Source organism: Ambystoma mexicanum, chromosome 4p (genome assembly GCF_040938575.1).
Source record: "Ambystoma mexicanum isolate Mex_15411 chromosome 4p, UKY_AmexF1_1, whole genome shotgun sequence".
Taxonomy (NCBI): domain Eukaryota; kingdom Metazoa; phylum Chordata; class Amphibia; order Caudata; family Ambystomatidae; genus Ambystoma; species Ambystoma mexicanum.
The window spans coordinates 224981989-225007045 of NC_090927.1; the positions used below are offsets into that span (position 1 = coordinate 224981989).

Here is a 25057-nt window from a genome sequence, read left to right on the forward strand (position 1 = left end):
TAGTTTTCTTCCATTTAGAGAGCGGCGAGCCCCCTCAAAGCCCCAAATGCACGCACCATAATTGGTGGCGGCCTTAGTCTGGGTCCTATAAACCTTGAAGATCATGTGCAGAGGTTGGCTGGTGCACAGGGCCCTGAAACGTGAGACCACTCCCAGTGATTGGCCCATGCAGATCTCTTGTTTACTTATATGGGCTTTTCCTGTGGCAGGGAGAGAGAACCGAATGCCCAGGTGGTCAAATTCATTCACCCTGGGGATGGCCACAATATTACTCTGCTTTGGGTGCATTTTTATTGCCTTCTTGCCCAGACCACATCCCATAACTGCAGATTTGGCCGTGTTAATCTTTAGGTTAAGCGAGTTAATGAACACAGTGTATTCCGATATAAGCCTCTGAAGTGCATTTGCGGTGTGCGCTATCAAGATGGTGTCATCAGCAACCTTTAACTATACCAAAGGTTTATCTGTCTATCGCCAATGACAAAGAAAAGAAACAGAACAAGGGAGGCAGAGCCGGCAACCAGGTTAGTACCCTTGTTTTAACACCAAAAAGAACATTTCCTCTACCTGCACAATAAACATGCTTAGCTGCAAGTCTATGGCCAGTGACAAAGTCACTTGTTAAGCCCAGCTAGGGAGAGCCAGAAGGACCTGGGGGCCATGATAAGCCACCAGCTTTGTGAAGCAACCCCTTGAGGTGTTATATTTTTTTTTTTTGTTTGTTTTTTTTTTTTTATTGGTTTGTTACAAACCTTTAAAAAATAAGAAAAGAAATACAGAGGAGAAGACTAGGAAAAGCCACCAATCTAGAGAACCCACAAAAAGGCAGAACCAATCAGTAAGTCCCTTATGTGACATAGATTCGTTGGCACAATGTTTTGGGTTGGTTTTACATTCACCAAAACTTCAAAGCTAGGTGTTTACAGGAAAGGGACGGATCTTCCACTGATGCTGATTAAACACCCGCCTCTGATAACTTCGACTGTTGTAATTCCAGATTAGGTTCTGCCTTTAGTAGCTTCTCCATCATTGATTCTAAAAAGAAGGTTAGTTCAAATGTTAGGCTGCGATCTGACTCTTGAGAGAGTCGTGCCCACCATTCTTCAGCGGACAATGAAGGCTTTGCCATTATAAACCTTCCAAGATGCTTTGTGCGTTCCTGTGTCAGATAACTGCATGCCAGCGTCAGATGTTTCAACGTTTCAGTATCTTTCTCACAGAGTCGTCACGTTGTGGAGGTTTGATCCATACCGTTCCGTATGTTTAGATTTTCTTTGGTTGGAAATTGGTTGAGACGATATTTCATGAACAATGCTCTACGTTTTTTGTCTGGAAATTTGTGTAAGTATGGCTGAGTTTTGTTCAAATTTCTCTCTCCATTTGGCATCAGCTTCATTATTCTGTGTTTTTTGCACGTGTCACCCGTGTCAATCCAGTCTTGGATCCACAGCAAGGATTTGACCTTATTCGGATTTTCTTGCAGTAGATTTTTGTCCGCTCCTATGTCGCTGAGGATTTTTTCACAACGTTGGAGCCACATTGAGAGCACAGAATTATCATGCTCTATAGCTGAAGTTTTTAGGATGTTATATTGGATGATCGGCTTTTCAGCAGATACTTTGCGGAATTCATTTAGGGTGTTCCACGTTATCCTTCCATTAATAGATAGGAGGCTCAGCTCATATCTTATACAGGCGGTTGGTATGCCAGGGGGTAGACACAAGACTTTCGACCAAAACGAGTGTTCCAAAGAGGCCCATAATTCTGCTGGGCAGCCAAAGGCACATTCAGCTCCATGGATCAAGGCCGGTATGACTTTTGCCTTATAGAATGTTAAAACAGGTGTTAATGAGCGTTTCCCGAATTTTGAGTTTACAATGCAAGCCTGCGCTGTCAATTGTTTACATTTTGACTTGACTTTTCGTACCCATGGGGCATCGTTTATACTTGAGCTGAGCAACATACCCAGGTACAGCGATTGTTTTTTTAGCTCAATTTTGCCATCATCCAGTTTCCACGTGAACTTTTTTTTCCCAATAAGATCTTTGTTCTTTTGCAGATCTTGCAGGATTAAAATTTCTGCTTTTTGTGTGTTCACATTTAGGCCGTTTAGCTTGATATATTGCGCTAAAATCCCGAGTTTTCGTTGCAGACCTATTGGCGTCAAGTCCAAGAGAACAAGGTCATCCGCATACAAAAGCCAATGCAGATCTTTTCCATTAACTTTTGGAGGAAAAGTGTTTGCACCTTTGTATGCATCGCCCAAGTCTGAGATAAACAGATTGAAGATAACAGAGGCCAGAGGGCACCCTTGTTTTACTCCTCGATATGTTTTTATTGGAGCCGATAGGGTGCCACTTTTATCTAGCTTTATTTTTATCTCCGTGTTGGTATGTAATGCTTTTATTGCTGGAAGTAGGCTAATTGGACATTGCCAATCAAACATTTTTTTCCAAAGTAGCTCTCTATCTATGCTATCAAAGGCTTGTGATAAATCCACAAATGCCAAGTAGAATTTTTTGTTTCTTTTTATTGCATCCATCTTAAGTAGGTTTAGCAGAAAAAGGTTTAGGCCACAGCCTACACCTTTGACAAAACCCGCTTGACGGATGTCCAGATGACTTGACTCTTGGATCCACTCTTGGAGTTGTTTCTGTATTTGAGTCGCGAATATTTTTCCCACAACGTCCAGCAAGGCAATGGGTCTGTAGTTTTTAGGTTCAGCTCTATTGCCTTTTTTAAAGATTGGAATGACAATTGCGGTTTTCCAACTGGTTGGGACTTTTGCTTCATTAGCAATTGTGGCAAACAGTTTTGATAGGAAGTTTGCCCACTCTTCAGGGTTTTGTTTGAGAATAAAGTTTGTCAGGCCATCTGGTCCCGGTGCCCTGGAGGAGGAGCATCTTTGGATACTCTGTAAGATGTCCTCTTTATCAAAGTGCAAGTCCCATTTTGAGAGCTCAGGGAGTATCGGGTCGATGGTGGTACTTTTTTTCTCGTATACTGAGTTATAGTGGTTGATCCAATCTTTTTCATTCACCATATTTGATTGAATTGCGTCTTGCGTGCAGTTAATGTTGTTTATTAGTTTCCAAAACTCGGAGGAATTTTTGTTGTTGAGGCTGGCAAGCATTGTTTCGCTGTCGTTTTGGTACATGACTCCTTTATGCGAGATTTGCCAGTTTTTGTATTTCTGTTTGCTGATTTTAACCGCCTTCTTTTGTTGTTCAACATTCAGGTTTCTATGGAGCCTCAATTCCTTTCGCAGTTGTTGTTTTCTTTCCCGAACTTGTTTATCAAAACGATGTATTGGTTGGAGGGAAGGTTTTCTCAACCCCAAGTCTACCGTCATAAATTGTTGTAGAAGGCAATTATATTCAGCTCTCGATTCTGTTACACTCAGTACATACTTGTCATAGGATTTTGTTAATATCTTGACTTCTTGAGGTTTTATTCTCAGCCGAGATCTGTTAGGTTCAACAGAAATCTGACTGTGCTATTGTTGGGGCTTCTTAATGTTTGACATTTTGATTGCCAGTTCTAGTTGACTGTGGTCACTGTTTGAGTTTGCTGTGATGTTGAGAGCAATGACTCGTTGTTGCAGACTATCAGATATAAAGAAATAGTCTATGGTGGAGGACTGCTTCAGAAATCTCCACGTTTTTTTTGGCGGAATATCACCCGTGATGTTCCCATTTAAGATGGTGACATTTCTTTCCTCGAGATCATCACACCATTTTTTTGCCAGATTTTGTAACAAGGTTTTAGGTCCAGGCGTCTTTGCCTCGTTCACGCAGTCCAGATTAAGATCACCACAACAGATAATGTTTGGATTATGATGAGCACTGTTTATTCCATCAATTAGATCACACACCATTGTTATGAATTTATATTTTCCTGCATTCTTGTGATGCCAATAGAAATTGATGATGTGAATTTGGGTTCTGTTGTTGTTCATCTCATTTTTCGCGGCAATCACAGAATACTGTATGAAAGGTGATACGTTTATTGCTTTCTCTAAGTTCCAACCAGAGTTCTTCTTTATCATTGTTAAGAGACCAGCAGATGGACGTCCCTTGGCTCTTGTAATAGCCGGCTTTATAGTTAGCTCGTATACGTCAGACACAGGACAGTTTGCCATCCATGTTTCTTGCAAGCAAATAACGGTTTGATCGTTGCTCCAGTTTTTTGGGTCGTTAAATAGGTGTATGAAGCCTCTTGTATTCCAAGAAAGAATGTTTATGGTCGGGCCGACTGGCCCTTGTTGGCATTAGCTCGATTTACTGCCTAGGGCACCTGCTAACCAGTTCCAGTTTGAGCTCTTATTTGGTTTTTCTACATCTTGTGTTGCATCGTTTTCATTTGGTGCTGTGCTTATGTTTCCATTTATTGTAATTTTTATTTGTTCGCCGGGTGTAAAGCGTACATGATTTTTATCATTGAACTCCTTTTCAATCTGGAGTGTTACTGGTCGTTCTGCTGCCTGCTCACTTGTAGATCCTATTTGGGCCACACCAGGTTTCTCAGCATGTCTATCCTGACTTTTGAAATCTTCCGAACTTCCACTTTGGGTATCTATGGAGAATACATCTTCCCGGGACGTATTTCTTTCTTCATGAATGTCGAATCCCAGGGACAGCAGGAACTGGATTGCGTTCATGAGCAAGTCACATATTAATCTGGAGTCAATGTGAAGTCGGACTTTGTCATTTCGATGATCACTTACAAATTCGACTGTTTGAATGTCATTTGACTCTATGGAGCGAAGGCCGGGCACATGATGTAATAGGCGTAATACGTTATTTCTATTTAACGTTAGGCCATCTTTTGTATCTAAAATTCGTTCCAGGATCAATACGTGCCTCCCAGGCTTTTTGTGTTTCCCATTTTGCAGGCTATTTTTTTGATTGGCTTGCCTCCCGGTTCCATCATTCTTGTTGGCGGTTGATCCTATTGCGAGATCCTTTGAGCATGTTTTAAACAAGGATTTACCTGGTGGAGTATGGCATCTCGGTGTTCCAGCGGCATCCTTCACCTTTAGACTGTCTGTTATAGTCCCTGTATCGTTTCTGTTGTGTGATATTTCAATCAGATCGTTAACAGCTCTTAGCCGTTTTCTTTTCTCATCCATTGTCTCGAATTTGATCTCTTGTTGTACTGGATCTGGGGCTTTTGAGTCTTCAATGGGCAATATTAGTTGGCAGATTCTTCCATAGTTTGCCACATCTTGTGTGTGTTTTACCAGCTGCTTGTTCTCGCGTTGTGGAACACTTTGATTCGCAGAGTCCTCAGCAGTTTGCTCTTCAGTTTCTTCATAGCATGAACCATCCTCGTAGGTAGAAAAGTCAAGAAGTTCACTCTGTGCAATTTCTACGCTTTCATCTACGAAAATTGTTTCTTCAACAATAGTTTTTTCGTTTGTTTTAGAACTAGGCAGAGCTTTTTCGAGACTTCCACTCGGCCGTTTTGTGTTTACGAAGACATTCACTGCCTTCAGACTCCTGAGAAATTTTCTTGAGCCGAGATTATTTTGTTTTCTCTTACATTTTTGATTTTTTGATTTCTTTTCCAGATCTTGACTTGAAATGGACAAGTTCGGTTTCTGAAATATATCGTAAGTTTTATTCTTACTTAAATTTTGACCAGAAATATTTCCTCCACTTGAACTAGAATCCTCCACTTCATTTGTCGAACATGGGGATAGAAAGTCCGTTTCATTTGGTGTATTGAGGACGCTTACGGTCTTTTTCTTTTCACCTGTAGACTGAGGATTTTGATTAGCATGTAGGACTTGCGAATGGATGTCACCGGACCCTATGATGCCATCGGCGTTGACAGAAGTTGTTGGACACACTTCTGTTTGGGGGTAGTATCCTGGACGACTGCAGTCTTCTCTTTTTCCGATTGATTGCGAATGTTTGGTTGGCACGTTACAGGGTGAAGATTATGAGTAACATTCGCCACATTTGACGATGGGCAGGAAACCTGTATAGTTTGCATCAACGTGGGACATGTGGTTCCCACGATAGACGGTTCCATACCTTCCATTTCTCCAAGGCGGACTTGTGTTGTTTCTTTGTCTGGATGTCCAGACAAACATGGTAGTGCCGTACCGGTCCGGCTCACCGGTTGTTGATTCAGCCCCTCAAAACCTTTCTCTTGGGTAACAACAGACCTCGATGAAGATTGCAGAGACGTGTTTGGGTCCACTTCATCCCTTCTCAGTTTTTGACTTTGTTTTAATAGCCCCAGTGCCTCTCTGGTCACCTCAGCTAAAACTCTCTTGTCTTCAGTATTATTTCTCTTTTGGTCTGCTAGGTCCTTGATGGACTGGTCTATTCTTTGGATGTTTCCCCATAGTTTGGCAGTTGTCATAGCTCCCTGGGTATCTGCGAGAGGCAGTCTCGAATTCATCAAAGCAGACAGGGTTGAGAGATCTTTTATGTTCTCGTTAATTTGCTCATACATCTTAAGCATAGGGGCTATCGCTATTGTCAGCGAAGACATGACAAAAGGTCTTAATTCATTTAAAGCCTCCTTGATTAATTTCTGAACGTTTGCATCATTCCTACTTCGATTTGATGGAGCTCTATTGATCAAACGTTTTGGTTTTGAATTATACCTTTGTTCTTCTGGAGAGTATGAGAGAGATTCATCATTGCTAGATGAGGCTAGCCGTTTTTCTGTACTTAGGCTGAGAGTGATCTTAGGTGAGGAGCATCTCTCTTGATGATTGCCGTTTAAGTTTGAAGAAGAAGTATTATCGATTTGCCTGGGTCTATTCTGTGAGCATTCGAACAGAGGTGACAAACTTTCAGCCACCCGTCTTCTTTTTCTTGCACCACCTAGCCAGTGATTCCGCAGGGTAGATACTTTAACTGGTATCGGTGGTGTTTGCTGTGTTGGACATGATTCACTGTGTATTTCTTCCAGATTGCTTTTTGATTCATTAGCTACAGCTGGTTTTGAGGTTAAAGAGCCATTCAGTTCAATCAAGTCTGATAGCAATTTATTTACAATGGCCAGCGAATTTTGTTTTTTTGCAGGGGATTGCAAACTTTTTTTCATAATGTTGCTCTTTGAACAAACAGGATCTATATTTTCTTGTGGCGAGGCAATCCCCGCCTCGTCTTGGCGAGAGGCGTCATTGCATCTTTCCGGTTTTTTAGAGGATGGATTATTGATTTTGCAATTTACATCTGTCTCTTCCAACAAGTGGAAAACTTCCATGCACTCCTTATTGCAATCTGTGTATTTTTCTCGAGTCTCAGTGGTGCAGTCTGTATCATTTTCACCTAGCTCGGGTATGAGCGCGGGGTGAGTGACGGGTATATGAAACTTTTGGGCACTCACGAGGACTCCTGGACAGGTCAGCGCGCATTCTAACCAATCACTTGTGCATTCTGAAGTTAGGCGCCTTTCTCTTGGCATTATGACTACAGGCACGGGGTCTGCATCCAGTCCAGCCACTTGCACGGCTTGCAAGGCCAGCACTCGCAACCGCGGCGGCTCAGATAAGAGTTTCCTTCCCCCCATGGCCACCAGGGGATCAGGGTTACCCCTCCCCCTCCCCCGGGCACACTGCACGCCTTGATCTCTTGGAGCATGGTTGATTGACACATCATTCGCCGCCGCCTCCTTCTCGGCACACCAACAGCCGACCGCGGCAGCTGCACACACCCCGGCAACTGCACACGCTCCGGCAGCCCCCACCACACCCGCCCCCAAAGGAGCCATCCGACTGTGAGGTAAGGTCTCATGATTTTTAAACATGAGGTGAGTCTGGGGTGGGTCATCAAATGGGTGTTCCATATTTGTTGCCTCAGTTACAATGTTATTAGCTCTCGTGTTTGAATGATTTTCGCGAGGCTTAAATGTTAAGGGGTTTGGGAGAGAGATAGTACGAGGGGCCGGGGAAGAAAAGCCGCATATTTTTCTTACTTGAGCAGTCGCAGAATCCTCCTTGTTTAGGCTTGTAGTTTCAGTTGTCTTCGAAGGAACTCCTCGCTCAGTTCTGCGCAGCTGTAGACGCGTTAGAGGGTGGTGGATGATTCGCGGTAGCTGCTTTTCACGGTTCATGTTGACCACACACTAGATGACAGAAGGTGCCTCGTAAGCCTCGTGAGCCTCCAGAGACTCACGAGACTCTGCACCGACTCCGCGCCGCTCCGCGGAAAGAGGAGGTTTTTAAGTCCACACCCCTCTGGTTGATAGTAGCAATAGGAGGACAGCACTTCTCCAGCAGGAACTCCAGGTAAGCAGTGGGTCAGAGACTCACGAGACTCTGCACCGACTCCGCGCCGCTCCGCGGAAAGAGGAGGTTTTTAAGTCCACACCACTCTGGTTGATAGTAGCAATAGAAGGACAGCACTTCTCCAGCAGGAACTCCAGGTAAGCAGTGGGTCAGAGACTCACGAGACTCTGCACCGACTCTGCGCCGCTCCGCGGAAAGAGGAGGTTTTTAAGTCCACACCCCTCTGGTTGATAGTAGCAATAGAAGAAGGACAGCACTTCTCAAGCAGGAACTCCAGGTAAGCAGTGGGTCAGAGACTCACGAGACTCTGCACCGACTCCGCGCCGCTCCGCGGAAAGAGGAGGTTTTTAAGTCCACACCCCTCTGGTTGATAGTAGCAATAGGAGGACAGCACTTCTCCAGCAGGAACTCCAGGTAAGCAGTGGGTCAGAGACTCACGAGACTCTGCACCGACTCCGCGCCGCTCCGCGGAAAGAGGAGGTTTTTAAGTCCACACCACTCTGGTTGATAGTAGCAATAGAAGGACAGCACTTCTCCAGCAGGAACTCCAGGTAAGCAGTGGGTCAGAGACTCACGAGACTCTGCACCGACTCTGCGCCGCTCCGCGGAAAGAGGAGGTTTTTAAGTCCACACCCCTCTGGTTGATAGTAGCAATAGAAGAAGGACAGCACTTCTCAAGCAGGAACTCCAGGTAAGCAGTGGGTCAGAGACTCACGAGACTCTGCACCGACTCCGCGCCGCTCTGCGGAAAGAGGAGGTTTTTAAGTCCACACCCCTCTGGTTGATAGTAGCAATAGAAGGACAGCACTTCTCCAGCAGGAACTCCAGGTAAGCAGTGGGTCAGAGACTCACGAGACTCTGCACCGACTCCGCGCCGCTCCGCGGAAAGAGGAGGTTTTTAAGTCCACACCCCTCTGGTTGATAGTAGCAATAGAAGGACAGCACTTCTCCAGCAGGAACTCCAGGTAAGCAGTGGGTCAGAGACTCACGAGACTCTGCACCGACTCCGCGGAAAGAGGAGGTTTTTAAGTCCACACCCCTCTGGTTGATAGTAGCAATAGAAGAAGGACAGCACTTCTCCAGCAGGAACTCCAGGTAAGCAGTGGGTCAGAGACTCACGAGACTCTGCACTGACTCCGCGCCGCTCCGCGGAAAGAGGAGGTTTTTAAGTCCACACCCCTCTGGTTGATAGTAGCAATAGAAGAAGGACAGCACTTCTCCAGCAGGAACTCCAGGTAAGCAGTGGGTCAGAGACTCACGAGACACTGCACCGACTCCGAGGTGTTATATAGGGAATACCCCAGAACCTCTATCCTTTCCCTCAAGTTCTTTTACCAAAGGTCATGTTCAGGTCAGTGACTGCAGCAATACCTTCACATTGGTTCAGGAGAAAAGGAAGAAGAGCGCGGATGAGGCTCGCAAATCTGGCTCATGCTGGGAGAGAATCAACGAAAAGGCCAATGGCACAGGAATCCCTTCATATGCCTCTTGTTTTGCTCACCAGCAGAGATGTGTTGTGGGTAGATTGGGACATTTGTGCTCAGAGTGAGTGAATGGAATGAAGAGGCAATTTCTCCCAGTAGGGCTAGGAACTCCACTGCAGTGACCCTAGCCAGCGCTATATGACTCTAAAATGGTGGCGACTGCCTTTGAGCACATTGGGCCATGCAACCCCTTCCAATTATGTAAGTAACCAACCTGAGGATCCTATAAAGCGACATAACATGAGATTCATGGGGGAACGAAATGCGGGAGGGTGAGGGAATTAGTGGCCCCGGGCAATGGTGTCACCCTGGGTTAATTTAGAGGTATACTTAACCAATTACACACAACGTTGAGGCACGGAAGAGCTCCAGTCCAGTGTAAAAGTAGATGAAAGATATTAACAGGTAATGTGGGAAAGAGAGGTGGGAGCTGGTACAGGAGAAGAGAATCCAGTGCAGCCCAGTACTTTACTGGGAGCATATTGAGGGCGATATGCACTTGAGAGGAAAGATACTGAGTGCAGCATGTTGAGGGCTATAGCCAGACGATCCACCCAACTAACTATTTAAAGCAACTAAAGAAGGGGTATCTGGCTTCCCTGTATCTCACATTATTTGCGAGAGACTTAGGGAAAGTGTACCAGAACACAGCAAACATAGTATCATAATATGCAAGTACCAAACATACGACCACCCTCAATTTTCCAGTAATATATTCCTGAGACCCCTCACAAAAGAATGGCTTTCATAAATTCAGGGAGACTGAAGTATGAGGTCACCAGGACCGGATGTAAACTCACAAGTGAAAAAGAAGATTTCTGAATCTATGAATGTTTGAGAGCTCCTGAAACAATTCTTAAACCAGGAAGTAAACTTCCAGCTGCTGAGTTAGTTTAACTCTCTCTTATTTACTTCTTCAAGGCAGATTTCTAGCACTTAGAAATGATAAACCTACACAATAGTCACACTTCCCAGAAGGAAGCATTGATACTATGGAAACAATGGACTTGCACCTATTTTAATCTTTCAGATTGGTTGGGTGAGTAAAAAAAGACACCAGGGTCCATTCGGTAAAAGGTGCTAATTGCATTGAGGAGACCACCAATGTTGGCAATTTCATGCTTTTGGGTCCCGTGCATGCAAGTTTAAAAATTTACAATACAGAGTGCAAAAGTAAAAAGTATGAAAAGGAAGATAACGCCTATATTCTAATTTTACTCTCCGTTGTTTTTTAAATAAAATATGAATGGCTCCTACAAGCTACAAATTACTCTTTGCAGGTGGCATTTACAATGGATCCCTACAGAATCTGCCTGCTCTTAGGAATCCTTAATTTTACACCTGCATTACAATCTCATGATGCTGTAAAACTACACTTGAAGGCAGGGAAAAACACCTTTAACATCCTCCAGACGGTGAGTGTGTGGCAAAAATCACTCCCGCTTTGGTTTACCTCAGAACTTTTTCTCCCCACAGGGATTGAAATGACCCCATTGTGTGCGAATATTGAATTTGCCATTTTTATCGGAAGGCGCTAATTATTACAGGCTTGTTCTAATGAAATAAAGATCTATATGGGTATACGTTAGGATATATTAGTAAAGTGCCAATCATAATAAATATTGGTATCTCACCATATCAGCCTCGGAGCCGCCTCTCTACGTCCTTCCAAATGTTTCTGCAGAGAGGTCAGCACTTCCAATGGATACTTGTCGCGGTTTGCTTCGATGTAGTTCAACACGTACACATCTGCATCACTGATGATGAACCTGTGACCAAAAACTGAAAAATACAAAGGAATGAAACGTCTTTTATTAACGAAAGTCGTAGTTCATTTTCATTCAATTTTATTACATTTATAAAGCACTGAACAGAATTGATCAAAAGGCGGCACAATCACATGTAAAGCAGAAGAGGGGAAAAGGCCAACAGAATTAAGTGGAAAGGGAAGATAGAAGATGGACTTTCAGATTGGCAGCAAAGAGGAAGAGAGGTCCAATGTTTAGGAGCTAGAAGAACAAAGGAACGAAAATGAGAAGAGCCACAGGGGGCCTTATGGGCAGTAAGAAGAAATAGGTTCTGAGAACTAAGAAAGCGGGAGAGAGCATAAAACGTGGCTAGCGAAGAAAGATAAGGACAATTTAAAGAAAATGTTAAAGGCGACATGATACAAAAGGAAGCAACGAAATAGAGAGTAGGGACGATGTAATAGAAGAGCAAGAAGGCAAAGGAAAAAGAAGACGAATCGAAGAGTTATAAACAGAAAGAAGGGAGAGAAGATGTGAGGCAGGGAGACCAAGTAGGAGAGATGAGCAGTAATCAATAAGAGAAAAAAAAAATAAGAAAAGAGGATAGGTCTTGTAGCAGGAAAAGTAGAGGTGAGCATAATGGCAAGAACAAGCAATAGAGGAGCTATGGCGTGAAAAAGAAAGCGAAGGATAAAAAATAACACCGAAGTTATGCACTGATGAGGACAAAAGGCAGTGAAGATCAAGTTACTTACCCGTGGTAATGTTCTTTCAACTGGATGTTCCTCCCACGTATTCCTCATCTTTGATATACGATATCCAGCTTCAGCTGCTTCCGAGAAAATAAATGTCAGCAGAGGGCACTATGCGTCGATGCAGTCGACTCGATGTCGCTCGCAGGCCACTGCCTCGAGGATGATATCACTGAAGGCATATATAGCACGTGCCGCGCTCGTTGGCTTCAGTTCTGTTTTTCTTACAGTAGAAACTACCCTCATAACCACAGGTTTGACCGTACTAAACTTTGAAGGTGCGAAAGCTTTAATAGCATGGGAAATTCTACTGTGGGGTAGGCTGGGAGGGCAATGAGGAATATGTGGGAGGAACATCCAGCCAAAAGAACGTTACCAGGGATAAGTAACTTGTTCTTTGAATGGATTGTGTCCTCCCACGTATTCTTCATCTTTGATACACTCTCAAAGCAGTGTTTGATTTGGTAGAGGGAGTAAGAATTTAGTTTTCAATGGTTTGCATGAACCGAATGAACCGACTCTTCCTTCCTGGCCGAGGGAAGATAAGGCAGTAATGTTTTGTGAATGTGTGAATAGCAGACCACGTAGCCGCCTCACAAATATTTTTGATCGGTACACCTCTTTGCACGGCTGTAGTGGTAGCCATGCCCCTGGTGGAATGGGCCCTTAATCCTTCCAGAGGATCCTTGCCCGCTAGTCTGTAGCCTTCCGAAATTGCCTGAATGATCCACCTGGATAAGGTCTGTTTTGTCACAGCCATACCCAGTTTGTGACCTGCATAGCTTATAAAAAGCTGATCGTCAATACGAAGTTTGGAAAGCCTAGATATGTAAAATCTCTGTGTTCTGTGTGGGTCCAATCTATGTAATCTGTTCTCCTCTTTGCCAGGATAAGGTGGAGGTTAGAAAGCGGGCAATACAATTTTCTGCCCTACATGAAAATCAGAAATGATTTTGGGTAAAATGAAGGCTAACCCTCAGAACAACTCTTTCCTTGTGGAAGATAGTAAAGGGTGGCTTGGATGATGGTGCCTGCAATTCACTCACTCTACGGGCTGAGGTTAATGCTACCAAGAGAATGGTTTTAAATATTAACAACCTTAATGGACATGAATGTATGATATGATATGATAGGTTATTTGTAATGCGCTTATGGTTCAAAGGGTGCCCACATTAGAAATCTTAATACCAGATTAAGGTCCCAAATTGGAACCTGGAAAGGAGATGGGAATACATTGGTACGTCCCTTTAGAAATTGTGTCACCAGTGAGATTTTGAAATATGGTCATTCTTCTGACAAGCGCTTAAAGATGGGTAGTACCGCTAAATAGCCCATGATAGTTCCAACCTGGAGCCCCAGATTGGCTAAGGATAGTAGAACAGATAACACTTCCGGTGTTTTGCATAGAAATAGGTCTACTTTCTTGTCTCTGCACCTGTTGCAGAATTTGTTATATTGGCAATGGTACAAGGACTTTGTTGCTTGCTTTCTGGCCGAAAGCAAAATCTCTATTACGTCATCCAGGAGGTCCCAATCCTTGTATCTCAGCCTTTCAGAAACCATGCATGAAGGCTGAGTGTCTTGACCTCTGGATGGAGAACCCAACCCTCCTCTCGTGAGAATAAGTCCTCTCTTACTGGAAGACGTATTGGAGGGCAGATGGACATGTCCAGAAGGTCCGGGTACCACATCCTCCTGGCCCAATCTCAGGCAATTAGGATCAAGTGTTTCCCAAACTTTCTCAAACTTTTGATCACGTGAGGAATGACGGGGGACTGGAGGAAACGCTTACGGGAGTGGAACCTCCCAGTCTACTACGAATGCGTCCCCTAGAGCTCCTCTTTGAGGAAATTCCCTGGAGCAGAACAGTTTGCACTTCTGGTTGTGAACAGATCCACTTGAGGGGTTCCCCAAAGGGTGTTGATCTCTTGAAGGACTTGCTGAGCTAGTTCCCACTCGTGGGAGACTGTGCTCTGCCAGCTGAGAGCGTCAGCCGTGTTCTTTTCTCCGGCTATGTGAACTGCTGATAGAGAGATTCCTTCTTGAATTGCCCAGTACCAACGCTGCATTGCCTCTCTGCACAGTGGTAGTGACCCTACACCTCCTCTCTGGTTGAGGTAGTACATGGCCACTGTGTTGTCCGTCATTAGAACATTCTTTCCCTGTACAGAGGGCAGAAAAGCCTTCAGCAGAAGTCCGATTGCCCTCAGCTCCAAAAGATTGATATGTAGTTTGGACTCTGAGGGAGACCAACGATCCCTGATTGTCAGGTGGTTGGTGTGGGCTGCCCAATCCGTGAGTGAGGCATCCGTCACTACTGTTATCGCTGGACATGGTTGCCAAAAGGGTTCTTCCTTCAGAATGTTGTCCTTGCAGGTCCACCACAGGAGATCCTGTGTAACCCTGCCTGGAATCTGAAGTAGGTCTGTCATGTTTCCTGAGAACTGGGACCATTTTGTTTTAAGGGCCCATTGGAGGTATCTCATTCTCAGGTGAGCCGCAGGCACCAGAAAAATGCAGGATGGCATGAGGCAGCAACCTCAAAAAATGGAAGGCCGAGATATGCTGGGCACTTTGCAATTTAGAGACCATCTGTAGAATGTCTTGAGCCCTCACCTCGGGTGGCAAGCTCTTTCCCAAGGATGTATCCAGTACAGCTCTGATGAACTTGAACTTTTGAGAAGGTGTCATATGGGACTTCTTGTAATTGAGGGAGAAGCCCAGTCTGTTACGAGAGTGTCAGGTGACGTTGAGATGATCCAGGACTTGTTCGGGAGAACCACCCTGATCAGCCAATCGTCCAGGTAGGGGTAGACGTGAATCCGCCCTCTCCTGAGACTCGCTGCCACCACCGCCATCAGTTTGGTGAAAACCCTCGGGCTGAGGTTAGCTCGAATGGCAGAACTCGAAACTGATAATGAGAACTGTCAACGGCGACATCTGGTATTTTGTGTGCTTGAAATGGATTGTCACATGAAAATAAACATCCTGAAGGTCCAATGACACCATCCAATCCTGGAGTTGGAGGGACTGAAGGATTTGAGAAAGTGTGACCACCTTGAATCTGTCCTTCCTGAGGAACTTGTTCAAGAATCTCAAGTCTAATATGGGTCTCAGTCCTCCGTCCTTCTTGGGTATTTATTAGGTAATATGGTGAGTACCATCCCTTGTTCCTCTCCGCTACAGGCACCAGTTCTATAGCGCCTTTCTCTAGCAGGGTCAAACTTTCCTGCACAAGGAGGGAATCTGGAACCCTCAGAGTGGCTCCCCAGTGAATGGTTCTGAGATCTGTGAATGGAAGGAAGGCAGTAACCGTGGGCTATGGTTTCCAATGCCCAAGCATCCGAAATAATGGCTCGCCATTCTTTCAGATGCTGAGACAGTCTGCCTCCCACTGGTGAAGTGTGACTCAAGACCTCAGATAGGTTTTGAGGTGGCTGATGCAGTGGCTGTTGGTAAGGATGCCCCTGCCTGAACGGGCTTCGCACCTCTCCCTCGACAACCCCGAGGGAATCTTCTTTGGCCTCTTTGATCAGCGCTTCCTCTCGCTCTTCCAATTGAGAAGTAGTAGCGAAAAGATCTACCCCTCCAAGGCTGTCCACTGGGGCGAAAAGGCTGAGGCTGCCTAATAGTGGCACCTAAGAATTTTGGCTGCTGCTTTTGAGGTCCACAACTTCTCAAGGCTTTCGTCAGCCTTGTTGCCAAAAAGGTGAGAACCGTCAAAAGACATGTTGAGGAGTCTGGATTGCACATCTGAAGAGACTCACACATGGCTTCCTTGCGTCTCTAACAATAGCCAAGAACCAGTCTCTTTCCTCCCCCTCGGGAATGTGCTCTGCCGCCATGGCAATACAGTCCCATAGAGTGAATGAGAATTTTGCAAGGGCACATGTGGAGTTGGCCGTTTTAAGAGCCATGCTCTCTGCAGAAAATACTTTTCTTGCCCATCCATCTACTCTTGTCATCCCTATCTGGAGGGATATTTGGATGAGCTGTTTTCTTGGAAGTTGCAGTAGCTGCCTTTTTCACCAGACTCTCTGGAGTGGGGTGTTTAGAGAGGAAGTCAGGGTCACTACTGGAAGGGAGTATTTTTTGGTCAGGTTTTTGTTCACTGCCAGATTAGTCTCTGGCGTCTCCCAATTTGCTGCCGGGCTTTTTTGGAGAGCGATATGAAATGGTAAAATAGGATCCATTTGTGGATCCTTATCAAGGATGTCCGTCAGATCATCCTGTTCAAAGGGGAGGGTAGGCCCACCCCACCCCATATAGTCTACAACCTTAGATATTAGTTCTCAATAGTACCAAGTACAGAGCCATGTAGTTGCTGAAATAGAAATAAATCGTTAAAAGCATAATTGTATGGCCATGACTAGTAATACTAGCCACAAAAAGTAAGAGCTGGCCCTAGGTTTTTCAGAGTCGCCTTTGCCCAATCCTGGCTTTTTGGCCAACGTCTATTTGCATGCTCTGACCTGGTGACCAATACCTTTATTTCAAAAAGTGTGTAAATAGCTATGACTGATGATATTGTACAAAGTCGTCACCAAAATCCAATTAGCATGCACAGATCGCAAAGGCAGAGAGAGAATTTATTTCCATGCAGGTGTGCTGAAATGGACAGTAAAACTGGCAGAGTGTCCCCATCCCAAAAATGTGTCCTCGAGCACACAAAGCTCATGGTTTTTAGATGGTCTTATACTATAAGCCTCATACAGAAATTCATATACATTTAGTTGTTTATTTTATGTAAGGGATCAGGAGTAAGACTCAGACACAGTGACGTGGTGGGTTTTGATTATAGTCTCTTATTTCCAGAAAATAATAAAAAGGGTTGGGAGAAATCCTACCTATCCCTAATCCTAAGAGGGGTTTCCCTGACTCAACAAAAATAAGGAACGTCTGTGTCAGGATGTTAAACAAAAGATCGTCCTCCGTCCTGTGCCTAAAAATCCTAAACAGACCCTTACACTCTAAACTCAATATAATGTGCACAAGGGGGATTCTGGTATGCTATGCACTTGTAGCTCTCTTTCAAAGTTCTCAACGTACAGTTCTTAGGGTACCAAACAAAAATAAAATAATGTTCCACCAGGAAAGGGGCTTCCCTTCCCCTAGAATTCTTCTTGTAGTTTTAAATGTCACTTGATCACAGTTCAATTTCTCACACTCAGTCCTCTTTTGACCCCTGGTATACTCTCCTGCCAGAGTATTTGCAACTTATTTTTTGATCCTTAAAAGGGGTATGAATCCTCCCTTTTGAATTTACAATTTTCAAGTTCACTTCTCCACTCAGTCCTGGTTTACTTTCCTGCCCGCATATTACTTTGATTCCCTTCTCACTCCTCCAGCCTCACTGGTTGCCTGGTGCACTAACCTGCCAGGGCTTTTACTTTCTCTGTTCGCTCTTTCTTTCATCCATGTGACAATATTCTTCCAATGTTGGGTCCCTGGCACTTTTTTGACAAAGTTTTCAACTGTCAAAAAATTCCACTTTTCAAGTGTTGGGTTTCCAACCCTCTCTCAATACTATTTTCATGTATATCAAATCTCCTTCTCAAACATTGGGTCTCTGACCCACCTTTAATATTGTTTGTATATGTATTAAGTAAATCAAATCCTCTTTCAAGCATTGGGTCAGCACACCTTTTCCAACAATGTTTTCATCCGTGTCAGTTTCTTTAATGTCTTTAATTGGGCTGTCCCGCATTATCACTGTGACACAGCATTCCCCTTCACGTACCCCCATAACCCATTCATTCTCCCTCAGCTTACCGGGAGGCTTTGGCGGTCCTCACTGTCAGGTTCCCACTAAGTATCATAGCCAAGAGGAATGTCTGGGTCACAAGGATTGTGTAAGGCGCAGGATAGGAGCTGGGTTAAAAGCCTGTTGCTGAGTGTGGGGTGCTGGAGTATACTTTTCCTTAAAATTGCCATTGTAGAATGCAGGAGTGGTCCCAATTCAAAATGGTGGGAATGCCAGTCAGCAATGATAGGCTCAGAAGCTATTGTGAGGTAGTTTGGAATCTTGAACAAGATTCTAAACTGCCTTTCGTTCCATCATCAACAGCTTTATTCAGTATAAAAACCTTTAGCATAAACACATTTTAGCTATGAGCAGAGAAGGTCACAGCAACCAGAGATCCAGAGAAATGTGGTGAAAAAACAGTGAAAAGGACATCTCGGGAGTCAATTGTAAAAGAGCTAAACTCAACAAGACTGTAGAGCATACCACCAGGACCCAGAAGTGTGTTTCTACATTAGGAACATTTTTTTATTGTAAGTATGGATTTATGATTAGAATAAGACTTTAATAATCTCTTCCAAACAAGACTCAGCAGTAGAAAGAATAATACTTGAGTTAGCTTTGTTGGAAAAGGGAGTGTATATAAAGTTATTTGTAGTAACTAATTGTTAAAGCAGTGCACAACGGATCGGAGACTGCAGTGAGATTGTGATCATTGCTGGGTGAGTGCACACGATCAGCTGAGGCCTTCGTGAGCAGATAAGAGTAAAGAACCCGTTGATGTGACAGGCATGCGTCTTCAGGAAGAGATTTCCCAAATTGTAAATATTGCATTGCATCATTGGCAGCGCGGACCCAGTGAAGGAGAGCACAGGAGGCGTCCCGCAGTGCCACAGCAGCTGTTTGGTCTCCTCAGAGATCGAGTTCAAGGCGATGTGAAGATCCTTGCTGTGTGTGAGTGCTATTGTAGTAGAGCAAAGTGAAAATCCTTGCTGAGTGTGAGTGCCACGTTTGAGTAAGACAGGTAAGTAAAGAAGAGGATCACTGTTCCAAGTTTCTTTTAAGTGAAGTAAAAATGTAAAGACTGAACCCTTTGGTAAATAATTTTAGAAAACAACATTTATTTTCTGAGTAAGTCCTATCTGCAAAAAAAGCATTTTTACTCCGGTTTCTGAAGGAAGGATGAAACTAGTGACTTTGGACAAGTGGCATTTTTTTCTTCTTAAATCACAAGGAAACAGAAACCTCTGAAGTTACATACAGTTACTTGAGCTAGTGTGTCTCCAAGCTGTATGCAGAGGTTATCAGTTAAAGCAGAGAGATGGTATTAGTAATTTAGAAAAGAAGTAGATGGGGCAGGTTGAGTAACCATGAAATGTGTTTATTTGCTGGTTTTCCTGGAAGTCCAGAAGGCAGAGGGCAACCAGCAGGGACCTAACCTTTTATTGTTTTATTCACCCCCCCTTTTCCGCTGGGCTGGTAAGCTCAGCAATCGTAACTAAAAGATGTTGGGAAGACCAGACTAAGGGGTCTGGAGGATTCATCTTCTGCCCCTGCAGGAATGGTGATCCGGGACCTTAAAGGATGAAAAGACCCCGCTATTGGTCCTGCCTGGGTACAGATGGATTCCGAATCAGATTTAACCTTGAGTTTCCTGCGAAGGATGTTAATGGAGATGAGGGAAGAAATTAAGGAGTCAAGGAGGGATGCATTGAAACTTAGTGCTAAAATGGAGGAGTTGAGATTGCAGGTTAACAGGGAAGGAGCGGAGGCAGTGAGACTGTCCTCTTCGGTGTGGAATAACAGAGAGGAACTACCAGTGCTTTACCCTGAGCCAGTGTGTGGAGGTTTGGGAAGGGCCAAGTGTATGGAGAAGAGTGCTAGTATCTCTCCAGGAATTTCCTTAATTACCACACCTTTGGCTCCTCCAGAGCACTTTGGTAGAGATAAGCGCAAGTTTAAGTCATTTTTAATTCAATGTGAACTCCATTTTATATGTCAGCCTGAAACTTTGCCTGCTAAAGCATCATTTTAATTTCTTATTTGGCAAGGGAGGTGGCCGCCTGGTGAGTTCCTTTGGTGGGTGGAGGAGCGTTAGACTTCGGGATTGGACCTTATTTAAAGCTGAGTACAATAAGATGTTCGATCAGCGTACCTTGACACGAAGTGTAGACAGTGAATTAATGGAGTTGAAGCGAAGTAGGGAGTTAACTAAGTATATTACGCAGTCAGGGCCTTAGTTCTGGAGAGTGGGTGACCAGAAAAGAAAAGAGCTTCTCTTTTCTGTAGAGGGTCACTGAAGGAGTTGAAAGATGTGCTAACAGTTATTGTAGAGCGACCAGCTTCTTGTGAGGAATTAATCACCTTGGTCTTGCAGTTAGATGCTAGATGGTGGTCAAAATGATTCAGACCTCAGTGCTGTATATTACCTTAAACGTATCCTTGCACTGGGTAGGTATATTGAGGTGTGGTGGTCCTTGTGTGATTCTGGTGCTACAGGGAACTTTATGGATAAGAATTTAGCTACTTGTCTTGGGGTTCTTGTAGTATGCAAGAAGGTTCCTAAACAGGTTATAGCAGTGGATGGCACACAGCTTTCTTTAGGTCGTATTATGCACACAACTCGCCAATTTGGTTTGAGAATAGCAGAGGGACATTGGGAGGAGATTGTGTTTGAATAATAGATGTTCCTCAGTTGCAGATCACTTTGGGCAAGCCCTGGTTAACTTAACACAACCCCCTGATTAATTGGGCAAGAATAACAGCAGAATTCAAATTGGAGTTTTGCCCAGAACAGTGCAGTGTGGAGGTTTTCAAGGGGAGTAAGGTTAAGGAGGTAGAAGCATGTGGTGGGGGCTCTTGTGGGAGTCTTACCTGAGTGTTATTGTGGTTCTTCAGTAAGCAGGAGGCTAGCGAATTACCACTGCATTGCCCATATGACTGCAAGATTGACCTGGAAGATGGGGTGCCAATTCCTTGTAGTAGAATGTATGCTTTGACGTAAAAAGAGAATGAGCATCTCAAAAAGTACTTACAAGAAAACCTGGACAGGGGTTTAATTCATCATTCACAGTCTCCTGCTGCATCACCTTTATTTTTGTGCCAGAAAAGGACAAGACATTGTTATCCTCTCACGCTGATTTTGATGATGTTAAACAGAATGCAAGGTGCAAAGATTTTCACAAAGTTGGATTTCAGAGGGGTGTAGCATTTGGTGAGGATTCGTGAGGGTGACAAATTGAAAACAGCAATCAGAACTAATTTTGGCCTTTTAGAATATCAGGTGATGCCTTTTGGCCTTTGCAATGCTCCAGCCACTTTCCAGTTTTGTATTAAAATGTAGTGCTCTGGGAATATCTAGACATTTTCATGGTTGTTTACATTGATGATATCTTAATTTTTCCTAAGGATGTAAATCAACATGAAGTTCATATTCAGAAGGTATTGAAGAAGCTAAGAGAGAATAATGTATTGGCGAAACTGGAGAAGAGCCAGTTTCACTCATCTAGAGTGGAGTTTTTGGGGTTTGTCATTTCCCCCGAAGGATTGGAGATGGATTCCAGTAAGGTAAAGGCAGTTCGGGAGTGGGAAACACCAATTAATGTCAAAGACATTCAAAGTTTTATTGGATTTGCGAACCTCTATCGCAGATTCATCCGTGATTGTTCACCAATGGTGGTGGTACCTATTACCAGACTTTTGAAGAAGGATATGAAATTCATGGGAAGTAATGAAGCAAAGGAAGCCTTTAGTTTCTTGAAGGAGACGTTCACCACTAGTCCCGTTTTACTTCATCAGGATGTGGAGCAACTGTTCTTTGTGGAGGCAGACGCTTCAGTCGTAGCCATGGGAGCAGTGTTGTCCCAGAGTCATTTGGCTACAGGTCATCTACATCTGCCAGTCCAGAAAAAGTAGATACCCCTCCATAACAGAGGCAATGTATTTTGTTGGCCGAAGACCAACTGCCTCATATATTCGGTATTAGTAATACAGACTCATAAGCCTGACTAAAGTGTGTCCATTTTGATGGAATAGAAATCGCCATTTTGTTTTTGACTTTCGCTTCTTGCCTTCTGTTTACACTGCTTTGCTGTAAGCTTATTCTATTCCACTATTACATTGTTATTCATGCATAGAGCAAGGCCGCGAGATACTTGTTGAAACATAACGCAGGCGACCCAGACAGTAATGCCCGGTCTCCTCCCTCACAAATCCTTGGAAGTAAGCAACAAGGCATTTAATCATTACAAAGGTGCCAGCTAGTTTCGCTCATGCGGAAGAAATGGTAGAAACAAACAATTATTGGTTTTAATTATGCTCTCCTTTGCGGTCCCCCTTCCCTGAGCCCAGTAGAGCCCGGGAGATCGAGTTGACCCCTAGCACACGAATAGAAACTAGAAGATAGCGAGGCCTGGAATGTGTCTCTCCCCTGCACGCAGCTTGCTTGCAACAACAGTAGCAATGTGTTCTGTAAAACAAAGAATTGTGTCTACAGGCTCACGAAATTGCAAACTGTTGCTAAATGAATGTCTGAAGGTGCCATACTCGTCACAATTGTCAATTGTTGAACCCAATTCAAAGGAAATACATTATGGGCGGTATTGAATATGTCACTGCTGATTGTAAAATTCTCGCTTTGTATATATGTAACTGTTGTAAAATTCTCGTTCTCTTGCATCCCTCAGGGTCTGGAGATACACGTCGCGGGGCGTGAGACCCAGTTGGCCAACTGAGACTATTTGCTTTGCAATAAACCCTAGCTTTTGGGAATACAACCTCGTGTCTGGCGTATCAGTTCGTGTGTGGTGATTGTGCCTTGTTTCCATGTGCGAGGGTCCCCTAGGGGCCCCATCAAAATGGCACCCGAATAGGGACCCTCCCCCACTTGTTCCATCGTGTACGTTGTAATATAAGGAAGGCGAGGAAAACGTCGAGGACGAGACGGATGAGACGGTCAAGCCGGGATCAAGAGGTGTTCGGGGCGCCCCTGTGAAAGTGATGAGACTCCTTCGCAGATCTGTACAGAGCTGATCCCTGCTCGACGTGTCCGGCCAGAGAACAAGGAGGCGAGGGTCCCGAAACGAGGCAGAGTGAGCCAAGATACGCAGACACAACGATTATTGGTTGCGTCAGTATACGGACGAATTGCGTCTCGAAAGACGAATTGATTGATCAGGTGAGTCGTGCCCCGATTCAAAGTAACCCTGATATTGGTTGAGAGTTGATTTTGCGAAATCAAACCCCCAGCGTAAGGTTAATTAGCCAAGGGTAAGGTTAAAACATGCCTGGAGTATTGTCCACCTGCTTAGTGGGATTTTTCCACTGTGGTAGACAATCTTTGGAAACTGGCCAGGTCGCGCCACTCATGGGGTCGCCGGCGTATGAGATGTATGTGAAGTATGGTGTAGGGGCGGTAATGTTTTGTGAAATTTGGCATAGGCAAACCAGACACGAAGAGGATTTACAATGACCGAACCACTGGAGTTTTGAGATTTCGAGGATAGATTATTTGGAAAAAGTGTTGTTGAAAAAGAAAACACGTCCTGCGTCATTCAATGTCCTTAGAGACTGGAGGAAGGAAGCTATGATTCGTTGGAAAAGCAGAGAGAAGAATGCGCGCAGGCATAAGTCAAAAACAGAAAGAGGGAAAGAAAGAGAGGAGAAGGAGTGGGATGAAAATTTGAGAAAATCAGACAGATGTGGTCAGTTGAGTATAGATAAGATATATTCACAACAAGAGTTGCATTCATCAGATGAGTTAATAAACAAAATATTAACTGAAACAAGGCAAGAGCGCCCAAAAAGGGATACTAAAAGGACTGCACCAGTGTCTATTGCTCAGCCCGCTCCAGTTGCTCAGCCCCTCCCTATTGTTCAGATCCCAGCACAACCACAGATCATACAATCAGTGTGAGAGTTGAGTGAAGTGTCAACTTGCATATGGGCGATGAATGACAATGATGTGGGATGCTTGAAAACAGAGCCAGTAAAAATTGTTCTAAAAGAGGGAGTAATGTTGCCACATATTCCACAGTAAAAAATTTCAATAGAGGGAGAAAAAGGATTAAAAAGTATTGTCTCAGATTTGGTAAAACTGGAGGTGATTGAAGATATTACAGGCAGCACATGTAACAGCCATATTCTTCCAGTGTATAAGAAAGGAGGTAATGAGATACCGTATCGTTTCATAATTGATCTATGCGCATTAAACAAAGTGGTTGACCCTCAATTCGCATTGGTCCCAGACGTCACCACGATTTTGACAATGATACCCGCCTCGGCAGAATATTTTAGTGTTATAGACTTGAAGAATGTATTCTTCAGCATTCCAGTACACAAGGATAGCAGATACTTGTTTGCCTTTACATTAGGAGGACGATCATTTACATTCACGCGCATTCCACAAGGCTGTACAGAAAGCCCAAGTATTTACAGCAGGGCATTGAAAGAACAGCTAGATATGCTAGAACTACTGGCAGGTTGTGTATTGTTACAGTATATAGATGATCTATTGATTGCTGCTGATACAGATGAGATTTGTAAAAAAAGTACTGTTTTGTTATTGTCACACTTAGCAGCGCATGGCCATAAAGCGAGCTTAAAGAAATTCCAATATTGTCGAAAGGAGGTGGCTTATTTGGGCTACCTACTTCCGAGAGAGGGGAGAAGACTGACACCAGAAAGGATGGAAAGTATCTCTAGTATGCCTATTCCAAAAACGCAGAAAGGAGTTAGAGCTATAATAGGCATGGCTTCCTATTGCCGGCAGTGGATTGTGAATTTTGCGTTGATTGTGAAACCAATGGTGGCATTGACAAAAAAGGATGCTGTGATGCCTTTGCAATGGAATGAAGAATGCCGGAGAGCATTTGATTTGCTCAAAACTGCATTGTGTTCCGCCCCAGTTCTGGGCACACCAAACTATGAAAACAAAATTCTGATTGTTTGTGCATGGGAATGAAGGCTGTGCGTTGGCTGTTTTGACACAGGAACAAGGTGGAAGAAATAGACCATGCAGCTATTTTTCTTCCGCGCTGGACACTGTAGCGCGCGCATTACCACATGGTTTGCGAGCT

The 25057-nt window shown here is 44.1% G+C and overlaps 1 protein-coding gene across 2 annotated transcripts in view; it reads right to left on the reverse strand.

Annotated features, from left to right (window-relative positions):
* EFHC1 (EF-hand domain containing 1) overlaps positions 1-25057 on the reverse strand; it is a 285060-nt gene that overhangs the window by 41490 nt on the left and 218513 nt on the right. For both annotated transcript variants that reach the window (XM_069605742.1, XM_069605741.1), the window contains exon 9: positions 11373-11520. In XM_069605742.1, coding sequence (XP_069461843.1) covers positions 11373-11520 — 148 coding nt within the window. The remainder of the gene's footprint in view (positions 1-11372; positions 11521-25057) is intronic.